The 22,432-nt window shown below is 48.1% G+C and overlaps 1 protein-coding gene across 2 annotated transcripts in view; it reads right to left on the bottom strand.

The window, feature by feature from the left end:
* CREB3L3 (cAMP responsive element binding protein 3 like 3) overlaps nt 1-22,432 on the bottom strand; it is a 383,132-nt gene that overhangs the window by 23,784 nt on the left and 336,916 nt on the right. For both annotated transcript variants that reach the window (XM_075337865.1, XM_075337866.1), the window contains one exon: nt 13,130-13,226. In XM_075337865.1, the coding sequence (XP_075193980.1) occupies nt 13,130-13,226 (97 nt within the window). The remainder of the gene's footprint in view (nt 1-13,129; nt 13,227-22,432) is intronic.

Genomic DNA, 22,432 nt, shown 5'->3' with positions numbered 1-22,432 from the left:
ACCTTAAACATTGATCAGTAAGGTTGATGAGTGACAGGTGTAGGCCTAGTGCTCTGAGACCCCTGTCAATACAGGCAACACACAACATGGTGACCCAACTTGGAGTTAATCAGGCGGCCCTTGCTCAAAATCTCTACAGGGTCTTTAGATGGACCTTGCTCCAAATCTTTTGAGGGTAATCAGGTGACCCTTGCTCAAAATTTTTAAAAAGTCATCAGGCAGCCCTTGCTCAAAATACTGAGAGAGTTATCAGGTGGTCCTTGTTCAAACTTTTTAGATGGTTATCAGGTTGCTTTTGCTCAAAGTTTTTAGAAGGTCATAAGGTGACCCTTGCTCAAAATCTTTAGAAGGACATCAGGCAGCCCTTGCTCAAAATGTTCGCAATTTTCATGTACCTTCACAAGCAGCTCAGGCAAATCTGGGTAGGGTTTCAGAAACTGCTAAACCACAAAGTATGTAGGTCCATTATACTGCATGGAGAGCTGTTTGGGAGGGGGGGTCGCAGTTGGGGATCTTACTGTGTTAGGTTTCCCATTCATTGCCAGGTTAGTTCAAGAGGGCACAATAGGGTCATCATACTATGTGGCGGGTACTGTGGTGGAGGAATTCACTGTAGGGGGATTCATACAGTGTTTGTGGGGCACTTGTGTTGTCATGATAATTTATGGCTGCAATGAAAAGGGAATCTAGGGGCTTCAATAGCAGGAAAATTACTTTGCAAGGGCTTTAAAGTTGTGAAATATGCTTTTTTAGTGACCCAAACAAATATTCTTATTTTTTTATTTTATTTTTTTTGGTGGGGGTAATAGGAAATATTGCTATGCCATGATTCCTATGTACATCCCTGTCTTCCACCCAGTCCCCTACTGAAAGGGTAGAGTTTGCAAATGCAGCCCATGAGCATCTGTTTTTCACCTTACCCCCTTGCAAATCAGCCAGCCAATCTGATCCCCAAGTCATGCAGCAGTCACTTTAGCTTGTTGATAACTCCGCTGGTTGGGGTTCTGTGGGCTATCAACCTGGCTCTGCCCCAGAAGTGGAAGAGATTAAGTGCACCGATGCTCAACCAATTGTGAAGTATGTGCGAGCGCTAGTGCACATGGTCAACGGACCACCGTGGCACATCTCTGATTATGATGAAAGACAGGTGTCAACTGCTGCGGCTTTCTGCATTGTGCAGGTGTCAACTGCTGCGGCTTTCTGCATTGTGCACCACCAGAAGTGTCACCAAGCATCTCCACATCATCCCATGGAAGTGTTCAGCTGTCCATCCCTCAAACACTGGAGAGAAAAAGAAATTATCCACCTACCAACTCACGAGCCCTGGTCGTGTATGACATTTCCAAATTCCTGGCCTTTGAAATGCTGCCATTCCAGCAGGTGGAGATGGACACTTTTGAAAAACTTATGGCAGTGGCTGTCCTATAGTACTTCGTTTCCAGCTACTACTACTTTTCCAGGTGGGCCATCCCTGCCTTGCTCAAACATAGCAAAGTCCATATAACCACTGATACGTGGACCAGTAGGCATGGGCAGGGACATTATATCCCTAACTGCCCAATGGGTAAATGTAGTGGCAGTTGGGCCTGTGGCGGAAGGCATTCTAGCGCATGTCCTACCACCACTGAGAATTGCTGGATGCTTCTCTGCCTGTGTTGCCTCCTCCTCCTACTCCAGCTCCTCCACCACCTCATCCCCATCCGGTCACGTAACACCTGCACAACCAACTTCAGTACAGCCAGAGAGGAACAACAATAGGCTGTATGAAATTCATCTGTTTGGGGGAAAAAATACAACAGTGCGCAGTAGCTGTGGAAGGGGATCAAACAACAGATCGATGAGTGGTTGGTGCAGCTGAACCTTGCCTGGTGGTGTGCGATAACATGTGAAATCTAGTAGCAGCTCTGGGCCTAGCTAGTTTGATGTACATCCCTTCTTGACTGGTGAATGTGCTGCATTTGGTGGTGCAGAGCTGCCTGAAAAAATGGTAGCGATCCAGTACAACTGCAGCTTATTTACACATATAAATATGACGCCCCTGGACTATCAGGTCGTCACAGGGTACTGCATGCTCTTTCTCTTTAGTGCAGTATTCAAATCCCTCATGGTTCTGGGTCCCCATCTTGCGGTGCTGCCCCCAACAGCAAATCAAATCCTAGATACACACTGTACCACACCCACCAGACACACCAGTGGGCGGCTTGAGCGAAATAGGGTCGCCCACCTAGGGGTCAGGAAGGGGAGGTGAGGAATGTCGGGAGAGGAGAAGGGAGGTAGCCCTCCAGCTGAGAGGAGCTCAGAGGAAGCTGGGAATAGTAGCTCCCAGGGGAAGCTGACTAGGTTGAAGACGGTGGTCTGTACCTAGAGGAGTCAGATCCTCGGTCGCAGAGGATTGAGGCAAGGTGCCTGGGCCTGTCAAGGAGGACAGTAAGCAGCCTGGTCCTATCAGCGGTCCGGGACTGAAGGCACAGCGGAATACACAGACCCTAAGTCGGGGAGAAGCATCAGGCAATCCGGCAAGTAACCTGTGGAGAATGGAGCCTTCATGGACTGTTCCCACTAGCTTCAGAATCGGGGCACTAGTGCAACGAGGGGGATAGGGCCTACCATACAAGCAGCCCACTAAAATCCCAAGCGTGAGCTCTGAGAACAGGATCCCACACTTAGCCATAGTGGGGAGACTGTTTCAGACTACCGGGCCACTACGGTGAATTTAAACTTTGTGAAAGGAGGCAGGTCATGGATCACCAGGCAGCACTGCAGGGGACGGGACCCGGACAAGCTCCCCTTTGAGTGGCAGCAGCACCCAGAGACTTGGTTTACCCGGTTGTCAGCGTCTGCTTACTGGCTGAGTGAATACATGAGTGATCTCCCTGTCTCCTCTGTAAATATCCCCCTTTAACTTTAGATTGTGTCCCCTAAGCCCCCGGGTCCGGAGATCCTCGAGCCACGAATGGACACTACCCTCGGATCCGAGCGGTTGGATCCGCTGCTGGGGCAGCACACCCTCTAAAAATTGGCGTCACGAACAGGATTCAGACAGGACCCACTAACCTGGGTGACGTGCGCCTTAAAATCCGAAAACTGCATGTAAAAAGTCCCGTTCCCGCCCTTTTTCGCCATCTTTGGCGCCAAAACGCCGTCTTCTCGACCAAAAGCACGCAAAGCCGAAGCCCCGCCCCTAGTTCTGAGAGTTTGCCCAGATCCGGAAGCTCCCAGAGGGCTCCAGCACAGCAGTGAGTGGCTGGCGAAAACCGAGGGGGCGTGATGGCATGTAACAGTGGAAGTGAAGCAGGGACACCAGGACTCTGCGATAACGTTCCTGGGCACCACAGAGGCAAGATGTCGGAGAAGCGTGACTGCTCAGCCGAGGATGTTGATATCGGTGCAGCTGCCCGGATCGAGATACGGAGGGCCACCATGGCTGTGCGGTCTCAAGAAGCCATGTGTGTAGAGCAGGTAAGCAGAAACCCAGCTCCGGTTGACCCGGCCAATGCGGCCTCGGAGTCCGGTGTGCCCGCAGCCACCGCCATCGCCCTGTCACCTTCACCTCCAACCACAGCTGACCCCGAGACGCTGCCCGCAACACCGGCAGCGGATTCTTCAACTCCCGCTGAAGACGGCCAGGTCGCAACCTATGATCAGATTGTCTCGGTGCTCGTAGACTTGGAACTAGAGGAGATGGAGGAAGGTGTTTCAGGTTCCAGCACTCTGGAGGCTGCCTGGGTGCCACGCTTTGAAGCAAACAGCTATCGGATGTCCCTGTCATCACGAACAATACAAGAATTGGAGATAATGGAGGTGGAAGGAGAGTTCACTTCAGGTGAGGAGATCCCAGCCAATACCATTGATGTGGTTGTGCCCATATGCCGTCGCTGTGGTTTACCCGGGCACTTTGCTAGAGTGTGTCCAGGAGGTGCCCGACGTTAAGGGGACCGGAACCTGCAAGTTTCTAAGCAGTTTTGTGTGGACTGTCACCTTTGTTGAACGTTCTCCAGTGTTCTAAATGGAGGAAACTGTTGGGGATCGGCTGAAGGGTCCCTGATGGTAGGTGACAGGAAAGTTATGCTGCAATTAGACTGCACCCTCCTTGTTGAACCCTTTTCCACCCTTTGTTATAGGTAAAAAAAGACCATCAGAGCCTTGGACGGTGCAGTGCTGGTAGACGGCACCAGGAGGCCCCGGTGGGGGTCGGCGCAAAAGTGCAACGGCTACCAGGTTGTTCAGGACTGCTACCAGAGTCATCCTTTTTAAATCTGGGACTTTAACCCTGTCATGGAACCAATTAGGAACCAGTGGGGTTCAGGTTATTTGGGTGGCGGGTTAATGGGATCCGGGACATTGGGACTGGACTGTCGCAGGAAGAGGCTGCAACAGAGCAGGTTGAGCCTCCGCTAACATGACCAGTAGCGTTCCGTCGTTATTTAGTAAAGATGAACTCTAAGGGGTACTTTGCACACTACGACATCGCTAGCTGATGGTAGCAATGCCGAGCGCGATAGTCCCCGCCCCCCGTCGCAGCTGCGATATCTTGTGATAGCTGCCGTAGCGAAAATTATCGCTACGGCAGCTTCACATGCACTTACCTGCCCTGCGACGTCGCTCTGGCTGGCGAACTGCCTCCTTCCTAAAAGGGCGGGTTGTGCGGCGTCACAGTGACGTCACACGGCAGGCAGCCAATAGACGCAGGGGGCGGAGATGAGCAGGACGTAAACATCCCGCCCACCTTCTTCCTTCCTCATTGCAGCCGGGACACAGATTTAGCGAAGTTCCTCGCTCCTGCGGCTTTACACACAGTGATGTGTGCTGCCGCAGAAACGAGGAACAACATCGTAACATCGGTCCTTCCGAAATTATGGAAATGACCGACGCTACACCGATCATACGATTTCGACGCTTTCGCTCTTGTTAATCGTAGTAAAAAGGATTCACATACTCCGATGTCGACAGCGATGCCGGATGTGCGTCACTTTCGATTTGACCCCACCGACATCGCACCTGCGATATCGTAGTGTGCAAAGTACCCCTAAGAGTTAATGCAACGTTTATGTGAAGTACTTCCCCTGTGAAGCATGTGAACCTGTTAATAAAAATGTTATTTCTTTCTGCTTTTTCCTAGTTACGAAATAAACCTCTGGATGTCCTGTAGCTCGAGGACCAGCTATGTTTAACCAAGGGGGAATGTGACGCCCCTGGATTATCAGGTCGTCACAGGGTACTGCACGCTCTTTTTCTTTAGTGCAGTATTCAAATCCCTCATGGTTCTGGGTCCCCAACTTGCGGTAGTGCCCCCAACAGCAAATCAAATCCTAGATACACCCTGCACCACACCTACCATACACACCAGTGGGCGGCTTGAGCAGAATAGGGTCACCCACCTAGGGGGTCAGGAAGGGGAGGTTAGAAGTGTCAGACGAGGAGAAGGGAGGTAGCCCTTGAGCTTAGAGGAGCTGGGAGAAGTCGCTCCCAGGGGAAGCTGAATAGATTGCAGTCGGTGGTCTGGACCTAGAGGAGTCGGACCCCGGTCGCAGGGGATTGAGGCAAAGTGCCTGGACCTGTCAAGGAGGATGGTCAGCAGCCTGGTCCTATCACCGGTCCGGAACCGAAGGCACGGTGAGGTACATGGACCCTAGGTAGGGGAGAAGTTCAGGGAACCCGGCAATTAACCTGCGGAGAACGGAGCCTTCATGGACTGTTCCCACTAGCTCCAGAATTGGGGCACTAGCACAACGAGGGGGATAGGGCCTTCCATACAAGCAGCCCACTAAAATACCAAGCGTGAGCCCTGAGAGCAGGCTCCCACACTTAGCCATAGTGGGGAGCGGGGCCCGGCACGTTTCAGACTACCGGGCCACTACGGTGAATTTAAACTTTGTGCCAGGAGGCAGGTCACGGATTACTAGGCAGCACTGCAGGGGACGGGACCCGGACGAGCTTCCCTTTGAGTGTCAGCGTCTGCTTATGAACTGAGTGAGTACATGAGTGATCTCCCTGTCACGGTACCCAGTATCATCATCCAGAGTCCCGGGACATACCCATACCCGTGGAGGGTAACGACACCTATCTTCCCCATTCCATCACCCCGGGTACTCCCAACGGCAGCGACGGTACTCCCAGTTACCGCACACCACTGGTGGCGTCACGAACTATAACTCCCCTGTAAATATCCCCCTTTTACTTTAGATTGTGGCCCCTAAGCCCCCGGGTCCGGAGACCCCCGAACCATGAACGGACACTACCCCCGGATCCGAGCGGTTCGATCCGCTGCTGGGGTGGCACATAAACAATGGAAAGGGGTTGTGAGCATCATCAACAAACATTGGGGAATTATCCAATAGTGATCTCGTGCTTAGCAAGTGTCTACCCTTGGTTCCGGCTGTGACTACATGCATGTCAAAACATTTGAAGGACATCCTGGTATGGAGTCATTTTGACCCTTCTAATAATAATATTGGAAAGTGGCTTAAATTAAAGGTATTTTATCCTTGTGGACATTGCAAGGCTACCTCATTATGGTTAAAAGTATCTCTTTCACTAATTAGAAGGGGGACAAGACCTTCACGATAAGACATTACATCACTTGCACCTCTAGAACTGTTGTGTATTATGCGGTATGCCCATGCAAAAAAAAATTATGTCGGACTGACGACCAGAGAATTAGGAATTAGGACCAGGAAACATGTCCATGACATTGAGAAAGGAAGTATGTGACGCCTCTGAACTAGTCAGGGTGTCACAGGGTACTGCACTCCTTTCTCTTCTGGTGCAGAGCTCAACCCCCCATGCTTCTGGGATCCTAACCTTTGGTATTGCTCCATCAGCATTTAAATCCTAGCCACACCTCACACCACACCCTGTCAGGCACACCAGTGGGTGGTCTAGCTGGAACAGGGCCACCCGCCTAGGGGTCAGGCAGACTGGTGGGAGGGGCTGAGTCAGTTGAGTGGTAGCCCTCAGAGAGTGAGGAGCTGGAGGGAGTTGGAGCTCCCTGGGAGACGTTGGCTAGGTCATAGACGGTGGTCTGGGATCGGAGGAGACGGAAACCCGGTCACAGTATATTAGAGATGCGTGCCAGACTTAGTTTTGGAGAACGGTCGGCACCGGAAAATCTAGTAATTGAACTGGTACCGAGCATGGCAGGGTACTGGACCCTAGATCAGGGAGTAGTTTCACGCAACCTGATAATTAACCTGTGGAGGATAGTCTCTTTATGAACTTTCCCCAAGAGCTCAGAGATCGAAGGTATCAACACAGCGAGGGGGATAGGGCTTTCCAGCTTATGCGGTCCACCGAGATCCCAAGTGTCAGCCATCGTGAGCACAGCTCCAGAACCATCAGCAATACTTACGTGGACGGATTCCCAAACGAGCTCCCCCCAAAGCATCAGCGGCACCCAGAGACTTGGTTTACTTCTGTGTCAGAGTCTGCTTAATGGTCGCACCAACATCCATACGGCCTGAGTGAGTATGCTGCTTTCCCCTGAATCTCCCTGCCTGGCCTGCACCACCCTCCCCTACACCTCCACCATCCAGAGTCCCATGGCCTCCCCTACTCGTGGAGGGAATGTCATCTGGCTGCCCCACTCCATCTTCCCCGGGTACTCTAATCGGCAGCGGAGGTACTCCCCTTACCGCGAACCACGGGTGGATTTCACAAACATTAATCCCCTGTAAATAGCCCCCTTTCACTTTCGGGTGACCCCAAGCCCCTGGATCCGGAGACCCTCGAGCCACGGCAACCTCGGATTCGAGCAGTCTAACTGCTGCAGGGGTGGTACAAGTACAGAAGGATCCAAACCTGCTCAACACTCTCCCCAGGCATTTTTTTCTTCACCAAAGGAATAATCCCAGTTTGCTGAATATGAAAGGTATTGAAATGGTAACAATGGGTGTCAGTGGGAGTGAGCTTGGCAAGTTACTTAGCGAGGTGGTGAGCAAGTGGATCTATAGGCTGGGTAGTATTACACCGCAGGGACTTAATGATAACTTTGAGTTTAGTGCGTATCAGGGTAGGGAGGTGTAGGACTGGCGTTCCTGCACTCTCCTCTTTCCCCCCTCAGGGACATGCGCTGACGCACCACCGTGGCCGTCTCTCAACTTGTGTCCCAGCGTCTCTGCGCTCCTTCACGTGTGCGATCCCTGCTTCCTTCTTTCGGGGTCTGTGCACACTGCACAGGTCCTCCAGGAGTGCGCACACACCATTGCCTTTTTCTTAAAGGGCCAGCGCGTCACTCCCAGGAAGTGCCTTTCTGCCTATCACTGAGAGGTACTGGGTATAATGCACTCTTCCACTAGGGGAGGTGCCTGATCAATGTGTTTAGTTGGGTAGTGGTTCTGCGCCTGCCCTAGCCAGCAAGCTGTCAGGTCCCCTTGTTATCTGTGCTTTTGTTTCAGTGTACTGCGTCCCTATCTGCTCGTCCCTGCCGTACCTTCAGACTCAACTATCGCAGTAGTCCTTGCTATACCAGAGACTGTGCCTGTCTGTCCAACTCAGCTGTGCCTCCAGCCTCAGCTACGCCGGTGGCTCTTGCCACACCAGAGACTGTGCCAGTCCATCATCCCAGCTGTGCATCCAGCCTCAGCTACCCCAGTAGTCCTTGCTATACCTTAGACAGTGCCTGTCCATCCTGGCCATACCTCCCACTTCAGCTACCCCAGTAGCTCTTGCTATACCAGAGACTATGCCTGTCCAACCTGGCTGTACCTCCAGCCTCAGCTAACATGGTGGCTCTTGCTATACCAGAGACTGTGCTTGTTCAAGTCAGCTGTGTCTCCAGCCTCAGCTACCTCGGTAGTCCCTGCTATACCAGATACTGTGCCTGTCCAACCCAGCCATGCCTCCAGCCTCAACTATCCTGGTGGCTCTTGCTATACCAGAGACTGTGCCTGTCCATCCTGGCTGTGTCTCCAGCCTCAGCTACCCAAGTGACTCTTGCTATACCATAGTCTGTGCCTGTCTATCCCAGCTGTACCATAGACCGTGCCTGTCCATCCCGGCTGTGCCTCCAGCCTCAGCTACCTAGGTAGCTCTTGTTATACCAGAATTTATGCCTGTCCACCCTGGCTGTACCATCAGCCTCAGCCAGTCTGCTCCTGTATATGCCGTTGCCCTGGGGGTCAGCTGCCTATCCCAGTCACTGCCCTGGGAGTAGCACCTGGCGTCCAACCTCACAGTGGGCACTTAAGCAAGCCCCTCCCACTAAAAAGTAAGCCCGGGGTCCTCCTGTGATCCAGTGGGTCCACTTTAGCTCGCTGCTTCACAATGTCCAGCGGTGAGCATTACAGGAGGGTTGTTATATATTAAATGTTTTGTTTTTATTTTTCTGTAGTTTTAACTAGAGATGAGCGAACCTTTGGAAATTCGGTTCGCCAGATACATTTGAACCTTAAAAAAGTTTGGTTTGTGATTCTGACTTGATTCAAACCTCAATGGGAGGCAGTAATTGGGTATTTCGTGTCTCCACCCACATGCTGCTAGCTATAAGTAGAACATTTCTGGGGAAGGGTGGGCAGGGTTTTCAATTTTTTTTTTTGTTTGTATATGCACACTACATCTGATCATGCTAATTTTACCCCATATGTGAGCCGCTCAATCAAGTCGGATCAAGTCGGGGTCAAAAAACAAACTTTTTTAAGGTTCGAATGTACCTGGCGAACCAAACTTCCAAAAGTTCACTCACCTCTATTTGTGAACCCTTTGTTCATTGGCACAGAGCTTGATCCATCTTATTACACAATCTTGGGACCCAATTAATATTTGCATACCTGTATTTATTTTTGTTACAATGATAATTCATTGTTCTAATTTTCATTATTTGTATTTTCTCATTAATTGTATTTATACATATATCTTCAGTGTGTATATAGTAATATATTGCCTACACGTTTGATTCTTTACAGCTTAATGTCTATTCACATTGATAGTATCCCTTTACTATGATATTAATTAATTTTTATTGACATTTTATGCACAGCCTTGCTTCTCATTCACATTATCGTTGCATTATTTCCCTTTTTTTAAACATTTTTTCTGTGCACCACGTTTGAGGTGCGCACAGTTTATGCAAATCTTTAAACTCCCATTCACTTCATGTTTGCAATATCCACCCTTATTATCCTATATGTTATCTATGCCCTCCGCTTACTCTGGTACACTTATTCTCCCCTCTGACTTCTCTGTGTCCCGGCACCCATGGCCGCCGACACGCACAATTGCCTAAGTCGCGCTCCTGGCCTGCATGTTACTGTTCAGAAGCAGGAAGTCCTCACTTGAGGTGAAGAGTCTAATGCGCGTGCGCCACCATACTACAGGTATGGGAACCAGACGGCGATTTCTCCCAGCTGCCCACCAATGTATTTAAACCAGCCAAACACGCCCCTCTCTCACATGCTCCCTGAGGAAGGACAACTAAACACGCGATGGGGCTGGGGGACGCTGGAGCATGACATCGCCCCCTAGCACTTTCTAAGGTATAGTCTTGATGCTGCCCCTTTACTTATGATATGTAGTTAGGTGAACTGTCACACTGCTCTTTTGGATATAGCTCATGTTATATTGCACATTAGCACTTTGTTTAGATGCTATCTTGATGTTGCCCTAATTTTGCCACATTTTAAGGTGAATAGGTATTCAACCATTTTAACCTTTACCACTGTATTAATTAACTAGGCACTTGTCTGCATATTTCAATGCTATTTTGTGCCATTTTGCATCTTGGATATAATTTTTACTATATTGATCTCAGTGTATAAGACCAACTGAAAAAATGATTTTAAACCCAAAAATGTTGGCTTACTGAACATATGTACAGTAAATGCACTCAATACTTGGTCAGGGCTGCTTTTTCTTGAATTACTGCTTCAATGCGGCGTGGCATGGAGGCGATCAGCCTGTGGCACTGCTGAGGTGTTATGGAAGCCCATTTTGCTTTGATAGCAGCCTTCAGCTCATCTGCATTGTTGGGTCTGGTGTCTCTCATCTTCTTCTTGACAAGATTCTCTATGGGGTTTAGGTCAGGCGAGTTTGCTGGCCAATCAAGCACAATGATACTGTGTTTATTAAACCATATATAGATACTTTTGGCAAAAAACTTGTTGGCAGAGGGTAGCATGAAGTGCTCTAAAATTTCCTGGTAGACGGCTGCGCTGACTTTGGTTTTGATAAAACACAGTGGACCTACACCAGCAGTTGACATGGCTCCCCAAACCATCACTGACTGTGGAAACTTCACACTAGACCTCAAGCAGCTTGGATTGTGGCATCTCCACTCTTCCTCCAAACTCTGGGACCTTGATTTACAATGCAAAATTTACTTTCATCTGAAAACAACACCTTGGACCACTGAGCAACAATGCAGTTCTTTTTCTCCTTGGCCCAGGTAAGACGCTTCTGGTGTTGTCTATTGGTTATGAGTAGCTTCAGTTAAGTTCAAGTCAAGTCCAGGCCCTCAACTAAACTTTTATTTAAACTCCAGCCAAACCTGAAGACCTTCCATGGGTCTGCCCTTCTCTACACAAAAACAGTGTTTGCTACCTCCTCCTACTCCACCTACACCATCACATCTATCTCCTCCTCCTCAATCTCCTTCTCCACTTGGACCTTCGCCTTCTGGTCCAAGAATATTATTTTTTATTATTTTTTTATTTTATGTTATCTTAAGTAATTTGTAGGGATGATCTCTGTCTCTCTCTTGCTGGAAGCCAGAGCAGCCAGGACTGTATATGTGTGATGCCCTGGTGCCGCCAGGTGGTCACACATAGAAAAGGCCCCTGCATAACACCATCCCTCACCAGGTAACATCATGCCAACAAAAACCCTAGTCACCCCCCAAGGGAAGGAAAGGCACACCAGTGGGCGGATGGAGAACGGCCATCTAGGGGCCTGGAGAACCCGGGGCAGGAAAAGAGTCAATTTGGAGTTCAGTTGAGCTAAGTTTGGAGTGGAGAGGAGTGGAGCTCAAAGTGAGAGCTCAGAGAGTGGAGAGTCAGAGAGAAAAGAAAGGCGTCGGGTTTGGAGCCCCGGCGTACTGGCTAGGTGGCAGACGGTGGTCCGTGTCTGTCAGGAGATGGGAAGATGGCTGCCGGAGATCCGAGGTGGACCGGGACAGGGTAGGAGCCGGCTGGTACCGACACCGGAGAACCGATTCGGAAACCGTGAACAGAGGGGGTGTTTGGACCCTGAAGCCAGGACCGGAACCAACGGCCTAGCTAATTAGCCAATTGAGGGCAGGATTTTAGGTCCTGTCCCAACCAAAGTCCCAAAAGCAGACAACAGCCCACTGCGGGGGATAGGTCACCCGCAGGGCCCGGTAGATCCCAAGGGCCAGTGTCAGCGGGCAAGGCTCCCAACAAAAGTACCGGGAGCGGACTCCCGTGTTCCATATCAGGAAGTCCACAAACACCAAAAACAATGCAGAGGAAAGTGACACAGACCATCATCCCCGGCGAGGGACCAGAGTACACCCGGCCCCCGCGGCTGGCCACTAACACCTTGGTTTACCGATTGAACTTGTGTGATTCATTGACTGTGAGTACACCAATATTCCCCGGTCTGACCGGGCGCGCCGGCCCCTGCAATCACCATCCTCAGCACAGAGACACTGGGCCCCGCGGCATCCATGCCTACCTACAGAGGGGTTAATATCCAGCTGCCATCCCATCGCTCCCGGGTACCCCATAACAGTAGCGGTGGTGCCACAACTCACCACACACCGTGGGTGGCGTCTCACAGTGATTACGGTAAATCCCATACAATTACATCACTTTTTATTCGAAGTGTTCGCATGACCCCCGGGTCCGGAAGATCCCTCGAGCCACCCTGCGGATCCGGATCCGAGCAGCCCAGCTGCTGGCACGGGGGCGGCACATATGTATCGTCCCCGGAAGCTGTGGCAACGTGTATTTAGATGACGCTGTGCGGCCAAGCCAATCACAGTAACACCACAACAAAGATGGCTACGACATTACTGTGAGAGCAAGCAACATCAGATGTGTTCATTGGCTGGAAAACAGGCGCCAGGAAGTCAGAAATGAAAATGAAAGTATCGGAGCAGATGTTGTTTTATTCGTCAGATGATTCGTCGTATAGATGTCATTGAAAGGAAACAACAAGAAAAATTTAAATAATTTACCTCTCACTGGTTGGAAATCATTCCCCTCTTGGGCTTTGTTTTTTGTAAAGTGGCTCAACGATGGGAAAATGATAAGAGAGAAAGACAGTAGTAATACCTGCAAACAAAGAAATTATAAGAGAGCTTTAATGCAAAAATCTCACTAGAAAACTGATATCACAAAATTGGTTAAAAATAAATATGATTTTAAACAGATTTTATTTTCAAATATTTCTTATTTATATACTCTAGGTCATTTTGTCTAAGTTAAAATGGTTGTCAAGGACACATTTTCTAGGGACTGTAACATATGAAATCCTAACAGTGTGTGATGTCCTCACTGTTAGGATACTTCTGGTTCTACATTCCCAGTGCTCATCAGTTCAATATACACATGCAATCTGCATACTGTGCTTACAATCACATGCCGACTACTTTCTCTTCCCCTTGTCTCAATAATCTCAAAAAAAAAGTTTACAAAAAGTTTAGAGTATCAAAATACAAACTATAGGCTTAAGAAATTACCTGTCTTTTTTCCCAAGTGTTAACATTGCAAGGGTATTATTATGATAGAAAAGGAAGAGAGTTCCAGCGCCAGGAATGGAAAAATTAAAAATCCATTTTATTGTGCCAATGCATATTAAAATTCCAGCAGGTACAGCATATCAGTCGGATGGCAGCAGAACAACGCGTTTTGACGCCTCAGGTCTTAATCATGTTCTGAACATGATTAAGACCTGAGGCGTCGAAACGCGTTGTTCTGCTGCCATCCGACTGATATGCTGTACCTGCTGGAATTTTAATATGCATTGGCATAATAAAATGGATTTTTAATTTTCTCATTCCTGGCGCTGGAACTCTCTTCCTTTTCTATTATTGATTGACTGCCAAGTCAAATCCGTGAGCAGGATCTGGAACACACCAGCAAGGCAGTACGGTGAGCTGGATTACCCCTTTTCTCATGGTATTATTATGATCTTACACCATGGGGAGTCAGCAAAGATAATATGATGCCTGAAAATCAGCATTCAAAACAGAGTCATCCTTAGGGCAAGGAAGTACCTTTTGTTCTAGGCCATGCAAAGTACCTAGTAGAAACCAGAGGTACCATCATGCACGGGAGAGATAGGACAATGACCTGAGGGTAATTAGACCAATCAAATGTGGTTTAGATGAGTTTATTATTCTGTATTTATGATTTATGCTATGATCTACTAAGTAATGAATGGCCATAGTTTCCAAGTTTTTGTTTTAAATTTAAAATACATTTAAATCGGCATACTAAAAAACCATACACTAGCATATTTGGTTTCCCAAGAAATTGAAGAAAATTGCTTTTTTACCATTTTGTATTCCATTTCATGCAAGATTTATGGAAAAATAACAGAGAAGTATACTTATAATATCTATCAACAAAAAACACGATGTTACCTTTGTTAAAAAAACATCAAAATCATGGGGATAGATATAATTTTTACAAAAGTTTTTCAAACGAACAATATTTCAAATTTTTTATTTGTTAGCCCCCTTTCCCCTTGTTTCTTCCAGACCCATTTGCACCCATCAGAGCCTAGTCTATTGAGTATTGATTGTCTCATCACTCCAAATCACCCATTTCCAATCTTTTGCTGTCCACTATTTGTACTTCTTTGTAAACTTGAGTCAATGCTTCATATGATGACATTTTAAGTCAAAGTTCCTTCAACTTTTTCATGCCACAATTCCATACTTGTGTTACGTGCGTCGCACAGTGCTTGCATAGATATCTGTGATCTCACTATTATGAAGCATAAAAAAATTGTTTAAAAGAACTGAAGTCCTCAGTGGTTGATACTTCAGTTCTTTTAAACAATTTTTTTTATCTCTACTGGCTAACACGGTACAAAGATATATTTTACTTGTATTATTATGAAGCATATGAGTCACCTCCACTGCCATGCGCGCTGTGTCAGAACTGATAGACATTGTGATGAGCCAACTTGTTGTCTAAAATATTTTGCCTGGACATCCACCTTTTGGCTTTTGTATAAATGGAAAGAGTTAGTTTGTATTCTCTGTCATGGCACTCACTGGATGCAGTTTGACATTTTTTTGGGCCGAGAGACTGCAATCTAAGTACTGGATGATGCTGTTTCTCTTTTCTTGGGAAATCTTTTTCAGGGCTGCTCCTTGAATTGAACCAGTGACATTTCACTAGGGAATCAACCTAGTAAAGCACTGAGCTATTAGGGAATGTGAGAACAGGTTGTAATTTGTAGTATACAGGAAGAAAGAAAAATTCAAACACCAGGAGCAAAATAGTAAAAATGCAGTATCATGACAAGAATCAATTGCTAAATATTTGCAAGTCAAATTTATGTACAAGATAGTCAAGATGATTGTCTATAAAATGAAGCAAATCTCACACTGAAAGCTGTAGTAGATAGTGAGATGTAGAGCCTAAAAATCAAAAGTTCAAAACATTGTTACCCTTTTGCTTGTCACTGTAATATTTTAGGTAACAAACAGCACACCACCAGAGAGTTGTTGAAATGTCTAACAGACCAGAGAGATCTATGGTTCTCACCGCTAAAACTACATGAAACTACAACCAGGCATGGTAGTGTTTGATAATGACAGTAATCAGGTGTTGCCTCTAAAGCTTTGCCAGCTTACACACTTACCTAGCCTGGCCGACGTGCTCAAATTAGTGCTTCAGTGATTTCCAAAAACCTTCCTAGATTTGCCTGAGCTACTTGTGAAGGTATATTGCATGGGTGCCCATTTTCGCAAGTCAGCTACAGCTGCCACCGGCCTGGCAGTGCTGCAGCAAGTGCTAGATCACCAACTGGTGTGCGCATTTCCACTCACTGGAACTCCACATTACAAATGTTAGCAAGGTTTTGTGGCCAACAGTGGGCATTGAATACCAGCTTCAATATGCCCGTCGGTATTCTGGGCAGCCTGTGCACATAAGAACCAACAAGTGGGCATAGATTTCTAACATCTGTTAGGTTTTTCAAAATTTTGAGGACTCAAGCAAGATGGTGAGCAGTGATGACGCCATAAGCAGCGTAATCATCCCACTTCTGTGTCTACTCAAATGCTTGTTTCTCACAATTAAAGAGGAAGCTTTGCATGTGAACCAGGTGGAGATGGGAGAAGAATCTACACAGGGTTATACTACACAGCCCATCCTCATCACATCATCTCAGCACGGATTGGGTAATAACGAGGAGTAGGTTGAGGAAGAAGAAGAGGAGGAAGAGAAGATGTTGCCTGCACTACAGAGGTTATTACCCAAACCAGTTTCATCCCATCTGTTCAGCATTGGTGACCTGAAGAGGAGGTGCAATTGGAGGATAGGGAAGAGGAGGAGATAGAGAGTCATGGTGACTTAAAAATCTTACCTGTTGGGAGACTGTCAAACTTGGCTAACTTTATGCCCTGCTGTCTTTCTCGTGAGCCCTGCATTATATGCATTTTGGCCAACACTGATTACTTGTTCACCATTCTCAATGCTACAAGGAGAATTTTCCATCTCTCCTTCCTGTGTCAGAGAGGTTTCAAGGACTGTGGAAATAAAGGCGCATATGGTCTTACTAGATAAAAACCAAAAAAATATATATAAGGTGCACTCACCTATAGGAGTTGGGAGAAGTCATAACACCTAAATCCACGTAATCGTGGGTGGAGATAGCTTCAGCCCCACAGGAATTAGATGAATGTTTTGGAGAAAAAACGGGGATCACCACCGTGCTGTCACGTCCCCACCGGAGTCCGCTCCTGCGACTTCTGCTCCGATCACCAGATGACGCCATGTTCCCACCATGGATAGTGCTGGTGATGGGAGAGGAGTCGGTGCCCGAGGTTCTGCGGAGCACAGGCTCCGCTCAACCACTAGGCAGGGTTTCCCTGGAACCTGCAGTACCACTGGCTGAATGTAGGTGGCGTGTGTTTCCCGGCTGAAGTGACCAACATTCCCATGCAGCCTATGGGAAGACACCCCACCCTTCTTATTCCCCCTCCTGTCACATGACCACTGCCAGTGATAGTTCTGTTCTCCTGGCTCATGTGCTGTTTGTATTGTGATTCCTGTGCGCTGACCTTTGCTTGTTTGACTACCCTCCTGCCTGTCGTTTTTGTACCTTGCTGCCAGTTCCGGATTTGACCCCTGCTTTGTCTCCTCACTATGCCCTTGCCTGCTGATTCTGTTCCTGTTTTGCTTCTCCTGGATTTTGACCCTGCCTGACGACCACGGACTACAGTCTACCACAGGTAGCGATCTCTGAGGCTCTGTGTAATTCCAAATCCCTGTATAGGGGTTAAAGGGTTGCAGAGTTCTTGGGGTCCTGCTTTGTGAGTGGCTTTTCTCTAGATTCCCCTTACAGCCAGTCTGAGTCTGTGGCTCCTATCAGGCATTACACGTGCTTATCACCAAAGCAAGTCGCAAATATTAATCCAAGTTGTTTACTGTAAGCACATATACAGGTCAATGCATTTCAGGGGTCTCTGCCCCCTTCTTCAGGACAGTATAGTAATGACAAGGATAGTGTACACAAAGGCGGGATGAGCTGGTATATATACTCCTGGATATAAACGTCATAGGGCCTGCCTCTAGTTCAAAAATTGGTAGGATCCTTATCAGTACAAAAAACAAAAATAGAGAGGTCCTATGACAGGTATATCCAGGAGTATATGTTCATTGGTCTATGGATTATAACTTGAAGAGATTAAAAGTTTAATACCTAATCTGGAGCAAAAACTGTCCCAAAAGCTAGCTAAAAACTGAACCACTCTATCAGAAATAATGTTAGGCATTCCATGTAATTTCACAATATGCAATAATTTAGACTCTTAGCCAATGGCAATCTCTGAAGAGGAACCAAATGAATCATCTTGCTGAAATGGTCCACTGTCACCCAGGCTCAACTCGCTGGGCTCCAGCCCAAGATTTCCAGATAAGTAAATGCTCTGGAAGCAGGGAGCAAAAAGTAGGGAACCAGGTGAGGAGTCTTTTCAACATGTCCTATGTTGCGCAGCCGCACTGCACCACTGTTAAGTGTATAGGGATATCATTCCCTGATATGTGGCCTGATACATTGTACAGAGCTTCAAGGGTATGGGGATATATTTCCCTCGGTAATGCTTCTTAAGCCATCTTTAACTGCTTGAACAATCTGTCTTGGGATGGCTGGTGCTTAAGGTTTTCAGCCTTCCGATTGCTGGTCTACATTTAAGCATGATTCGCTGTCATTGTTGGAAAGCATAGTACAACATTATTTCCCTTTATTGTGCCAAGCAACTAGTCTGTTACTCTATAAGCATTCCCCTGATGATCCCCCACATATTTTATTAGGGGGGTGAAATGCGTTGGATTAGCAGGGAGTGTTCTGAGGTCAGTTCACCACTCTGATTGGACCTAACAAATTCATACAGTATTGAGTTGAAAGCCAGATCTGTTCCTGTCCATTTTAAAAAATGGGAAGTGTATACATTATTAAGGTTTCCTCCTATATCACTAAGTGGCAGTAAGGCTGGCTATTTTGTCCTGAGAAGGACCGTGTCCAGAAAATAGAATGGTTTATTGACCTTTTATGTTGTATGTTTGTCCTGTTGTTTAGTCACCTTTAGGCATTTTGGTAAGTAGTGGTGGTTATATCTCCTACTAGTGGAGCTAAGGGTTATACAGGGCTAGCCATCGTTGAATGGGGGCTATCCAAAAAATTAAGGTACCCTCCGCTGTCAGATATCTAATAAGCCAAAATCTGAGTTTGAAATTTCTCTACACTCCACTGTTAGGAATATGTGTTCACTTGCACCTTACTATTTGAGTTGGTCTAATGTGTCCATGTCCAGTGTGTCTTTGTGGCGCCCTGGCCTAGCCAGGTCATCACAGATAACATACAAACACCCCCACCCCCATCAGACAGGGACAACAGCCAAACAAAAATCCTTGTTGCCTCCCTCCAGTGTCTGATGTCCACACCAGGTGGGGCGGAGCTAAGCAGTTGGCTCCACCCACCGAGGAGTTCACAGGCCTGGAGGCGGGAAAAGTTTCAGAGATAGAGTGAGGAGTTTGAAGGGAGAGGAGTAAACACTTGGGTGTCTGGGTTTGTGGCCCAGGCACTGACAGCAAGGTTGGCAGACGGTGGTGGCCGTCTGCAGGAGTGGTGGAGCAACGCAGAACAATAGGACCGGGGACGGGCGACGGCCCGCCGGTACCGACCGGGGAGCGAAGTGAAGCCAGCACACACAGGCAGGGCCATCGGACCCCGACCAGGCTTGGAGCCGCCGAAAATAGTCAGTTCCGAATGTGACTGGAACCCCAGGGGTTTGACAACAGCAAAAGTCCCGATTGAAGGCAACCGCCCACACCGTGAGGGTATACAGCTATCGCCTAAGGCTAGAGACCAAAGGGCCAGTGCCTGCGGGCAAACGGGCTCCTCCGGTACCCATACACCGGGGAGCGGACTACCGTTGGGAATCCATAGTAGTCAGAAGAAGAACATCAAGGTGCAGGGAAAGACAGCCGCCATCACCTGCCTGGGGAGAGACACTGCAGCCGGATGCGGGACCCGTCCATCCAGCCGTTTGGTTTACCGAGGACTTTGTACCTTTCTTGCTGAGTGAGTACACCCGTGCCATCCGGCACCGCGCCGCGCTGCCCCTGCAACCCTGCACCTCACTGACCCTGCCTCCCCGTCACATCATCGGGCCCCGGGACCACCGGCCCCTACCCACGGAGGGGGAAAACAACATCCCAGCTGCTCCCTACCATCGCTCCCGGGATCCCCGTCTCCAGCAGCGGTGGTGCCTATCTTCACCACGACCCGTGGGTGGCGTCACGAACTAAATTGCCCAAACCAACCACCCCTTTCACTCACGGGCGAGGAGCGCCGCTCGAGTCCCCGGATCCGGCCCACCACTCGAGCCACCGAGCAGCCATCGCAGCAGTGCCGGACCCGAGCGTTAGCGAGCGCAGCGCAGTGGCATCCTCCCCGCCCGCCGCGACAACTGCATGGTTCATTAAATTCATGTATTTTAACTAAATTAATACAGTATTGGTTTTTAGAGGTTTTTCTTGATTTGGTGTTTTAATTATATACCTCTTTCCTTCATTTTGTGTTTGGTTTTGCTGAGGGAAAGAGCGAAGCGTCAACCACACAATCCCATACCCCGGGTGTCAGCGTCTTTATTCCATACCCCGAGTGTTATCACCATTATCCCGTACCCAGAGTGTTGGTGTACGGTTGTTGGGCCCAGGTCAAAACATTGCCCCAGGGCCCATCAAACTCTAGTTATGCCACTGCCTATGTCCCTAATGTATTGTAAGTAGTATATACTGTATATATCATATACATACCTATCATATTCACAATTTTAAATATGACATAACAATCTTTGACATATAACTGTGCCGCCCCTGCAGCGGATCGAACCACTCAGATCCGTGTGATGACTTGTGGCTCGGGGACCTGGGGCCACTTCTAAACGTAAAGGGGGGGAGTTAATTACAGGGGAGGTATAGTTTGTGACGCTACCCGTGATGTACGGTAATGAAGGGATACCGCCACTGCTGATGGGATTACCCGGGGTGATGGAGTGGGGCAGCAAGGTGTCGTTGCCTTCCACGGGTAGGGGAAGGTCCCAGGACTCGGTGGGGTGCCATAGGGTGCAGGGATCACTCATGTACTCACTCAGTCAATAAGCAGACGCTGACAACTGGGTAAACCAAATCTCGGGGTATCGCTGCTGCTTGAGAGGAGCTTGTCTGGGTCCCGTCCTCTACAGTGTTGCCTGGTGATCCGTGATCCTGCCTCCTGACACTAAGTTTAACTTCAACGTAGTGGCTCAGTAGTCTGAAACTTGCCGGGTCCCGCTCCCTACTGTGGCTAAGTGTGGGAGCCTGCTCTCAGGGCTCATGCTTGGGATTTTCTTGGACCGTTTATTTGGAAGGCCCGATCCTCCTCATTGCGCTAGTGCACCGATTTTGGAGCAGGTGGGAACAGATCATAAAGGCTCCGTTCTCCTCAGGTTAATTGCCGGGTTGCCTGAAGCTTCTCCCCGACCTAGGTTCTGTGTACCCCGCCGTGCCTTCGATACCGGACCGGTGACAGTGCCAGGCTGCTGACCATCCTCCTTGACAGGTCCAGGCACCTAGCCGCAATCCCCTGCAACCGGGGGTCCGACTCCTCTAGGTCCAGACCACCGTCTGCAACCTACACAGCTTCTCCTGGGAGCCACCACTCCCAACCTCCTCTCACTGACCAACTACTAACTCAACTGACTACACTCCTCACCTCCCCTCCCTGACCCCCCGGTGGCCGACTCTATTCCACTCAAGCCGTCTACTGGTGTGCCTGGTGGGTGTGGTGCAGTGTGTATCTAGGATTTGATTTGCTGTTGGAGGCAACACCGTAAGATAGGGACTTAGAACCATGAGGGACTTGGAATACTGCACGGAAGGGCAGTTTGTGCAGTACCCTGTGATGACCTGATAGTCCAGGGGCGTCACATAACCACATTGATTACCACCTAATCAGACTAGATTAGTAGATGACAAGTTCAAATCTTAAGACAAAGTCTAAAAATAATAGCTGCACTGAAGCATCTACCAACAAACTTTAAAAAGAATCATATTTCAAAAAGGGATATGAAATATGATGTTTATAGTTCCCAAAAATGCCATGGTCCACAAAAATAAATAACTTTATTTAAACTTCAGGTAGCAATAAATGATGTGAAGCACAATTTTTAACTTTAAAGCTGCATAACTCATATTCGATGTATCCATCTACACTCCTTCTGCAAACGCAGCCTATCACAAATGCCACCACTAAAAATGGGGTGTATCACCTCAATGACTTGCTAAGAAATAACATGGGTATTGTCTTTGCAAGTCTCAAACATATGTCTAGGCAGGGTAATGTTCTCTGCCCTTCTAATATAGCCAATGTGATCTAGTACTTGAAATCTAAATTCTCTAGTTGCCTTGTCCACATAATTACGTGGACCACCACATGTGGCCATATAAACAACCCTCCTTGTTTTACAGTTTGAAAATTCATGAGTCTTAAAAATACAACCAGTGGATTTAGTAACATATTTGCAAGCCTTGCAACCAACACACTTATAAGTGCCTTTAGTCTGCTGTCAAAGCCACATAACGTTGGAATCCCTTGGGAGAACAAAATGGCTATGGACTAGGTGATCCGTAAGGTTTCTTCCCTATGATAAGTACCGTATTTTTCGCTTTATAAGACGCACTTTTCCTCCCAAAAATTTGAGAGGAAAATGGGGGGTGCGTCTTATAAAGCGAATATAGCAGTACCTGGGGGTCCT

The sequence above is a fragment of the Anomaloglossus baeobatrachus genome, chromosome 1 (assembly GCF_048569485.1).
Source record: "Anomaloglossus baeobatrachus isolate aAnoBae1 chromosome 1, aAnoBae1.hap1, whole genome shotgun sequence".
In the NCBI taxonomy this organism is placed as follows: Eukaryota; Metazoa; Chordata; class Amphibia; order Anura; family Aromobatidae; genus Anomaloglossus; species Anomaloglossus baeobatrachus.
Note: the sequence above shows the minus strand (reverse complement) of the source record. Positions and strands in the feature narration are given on the sequence as shown.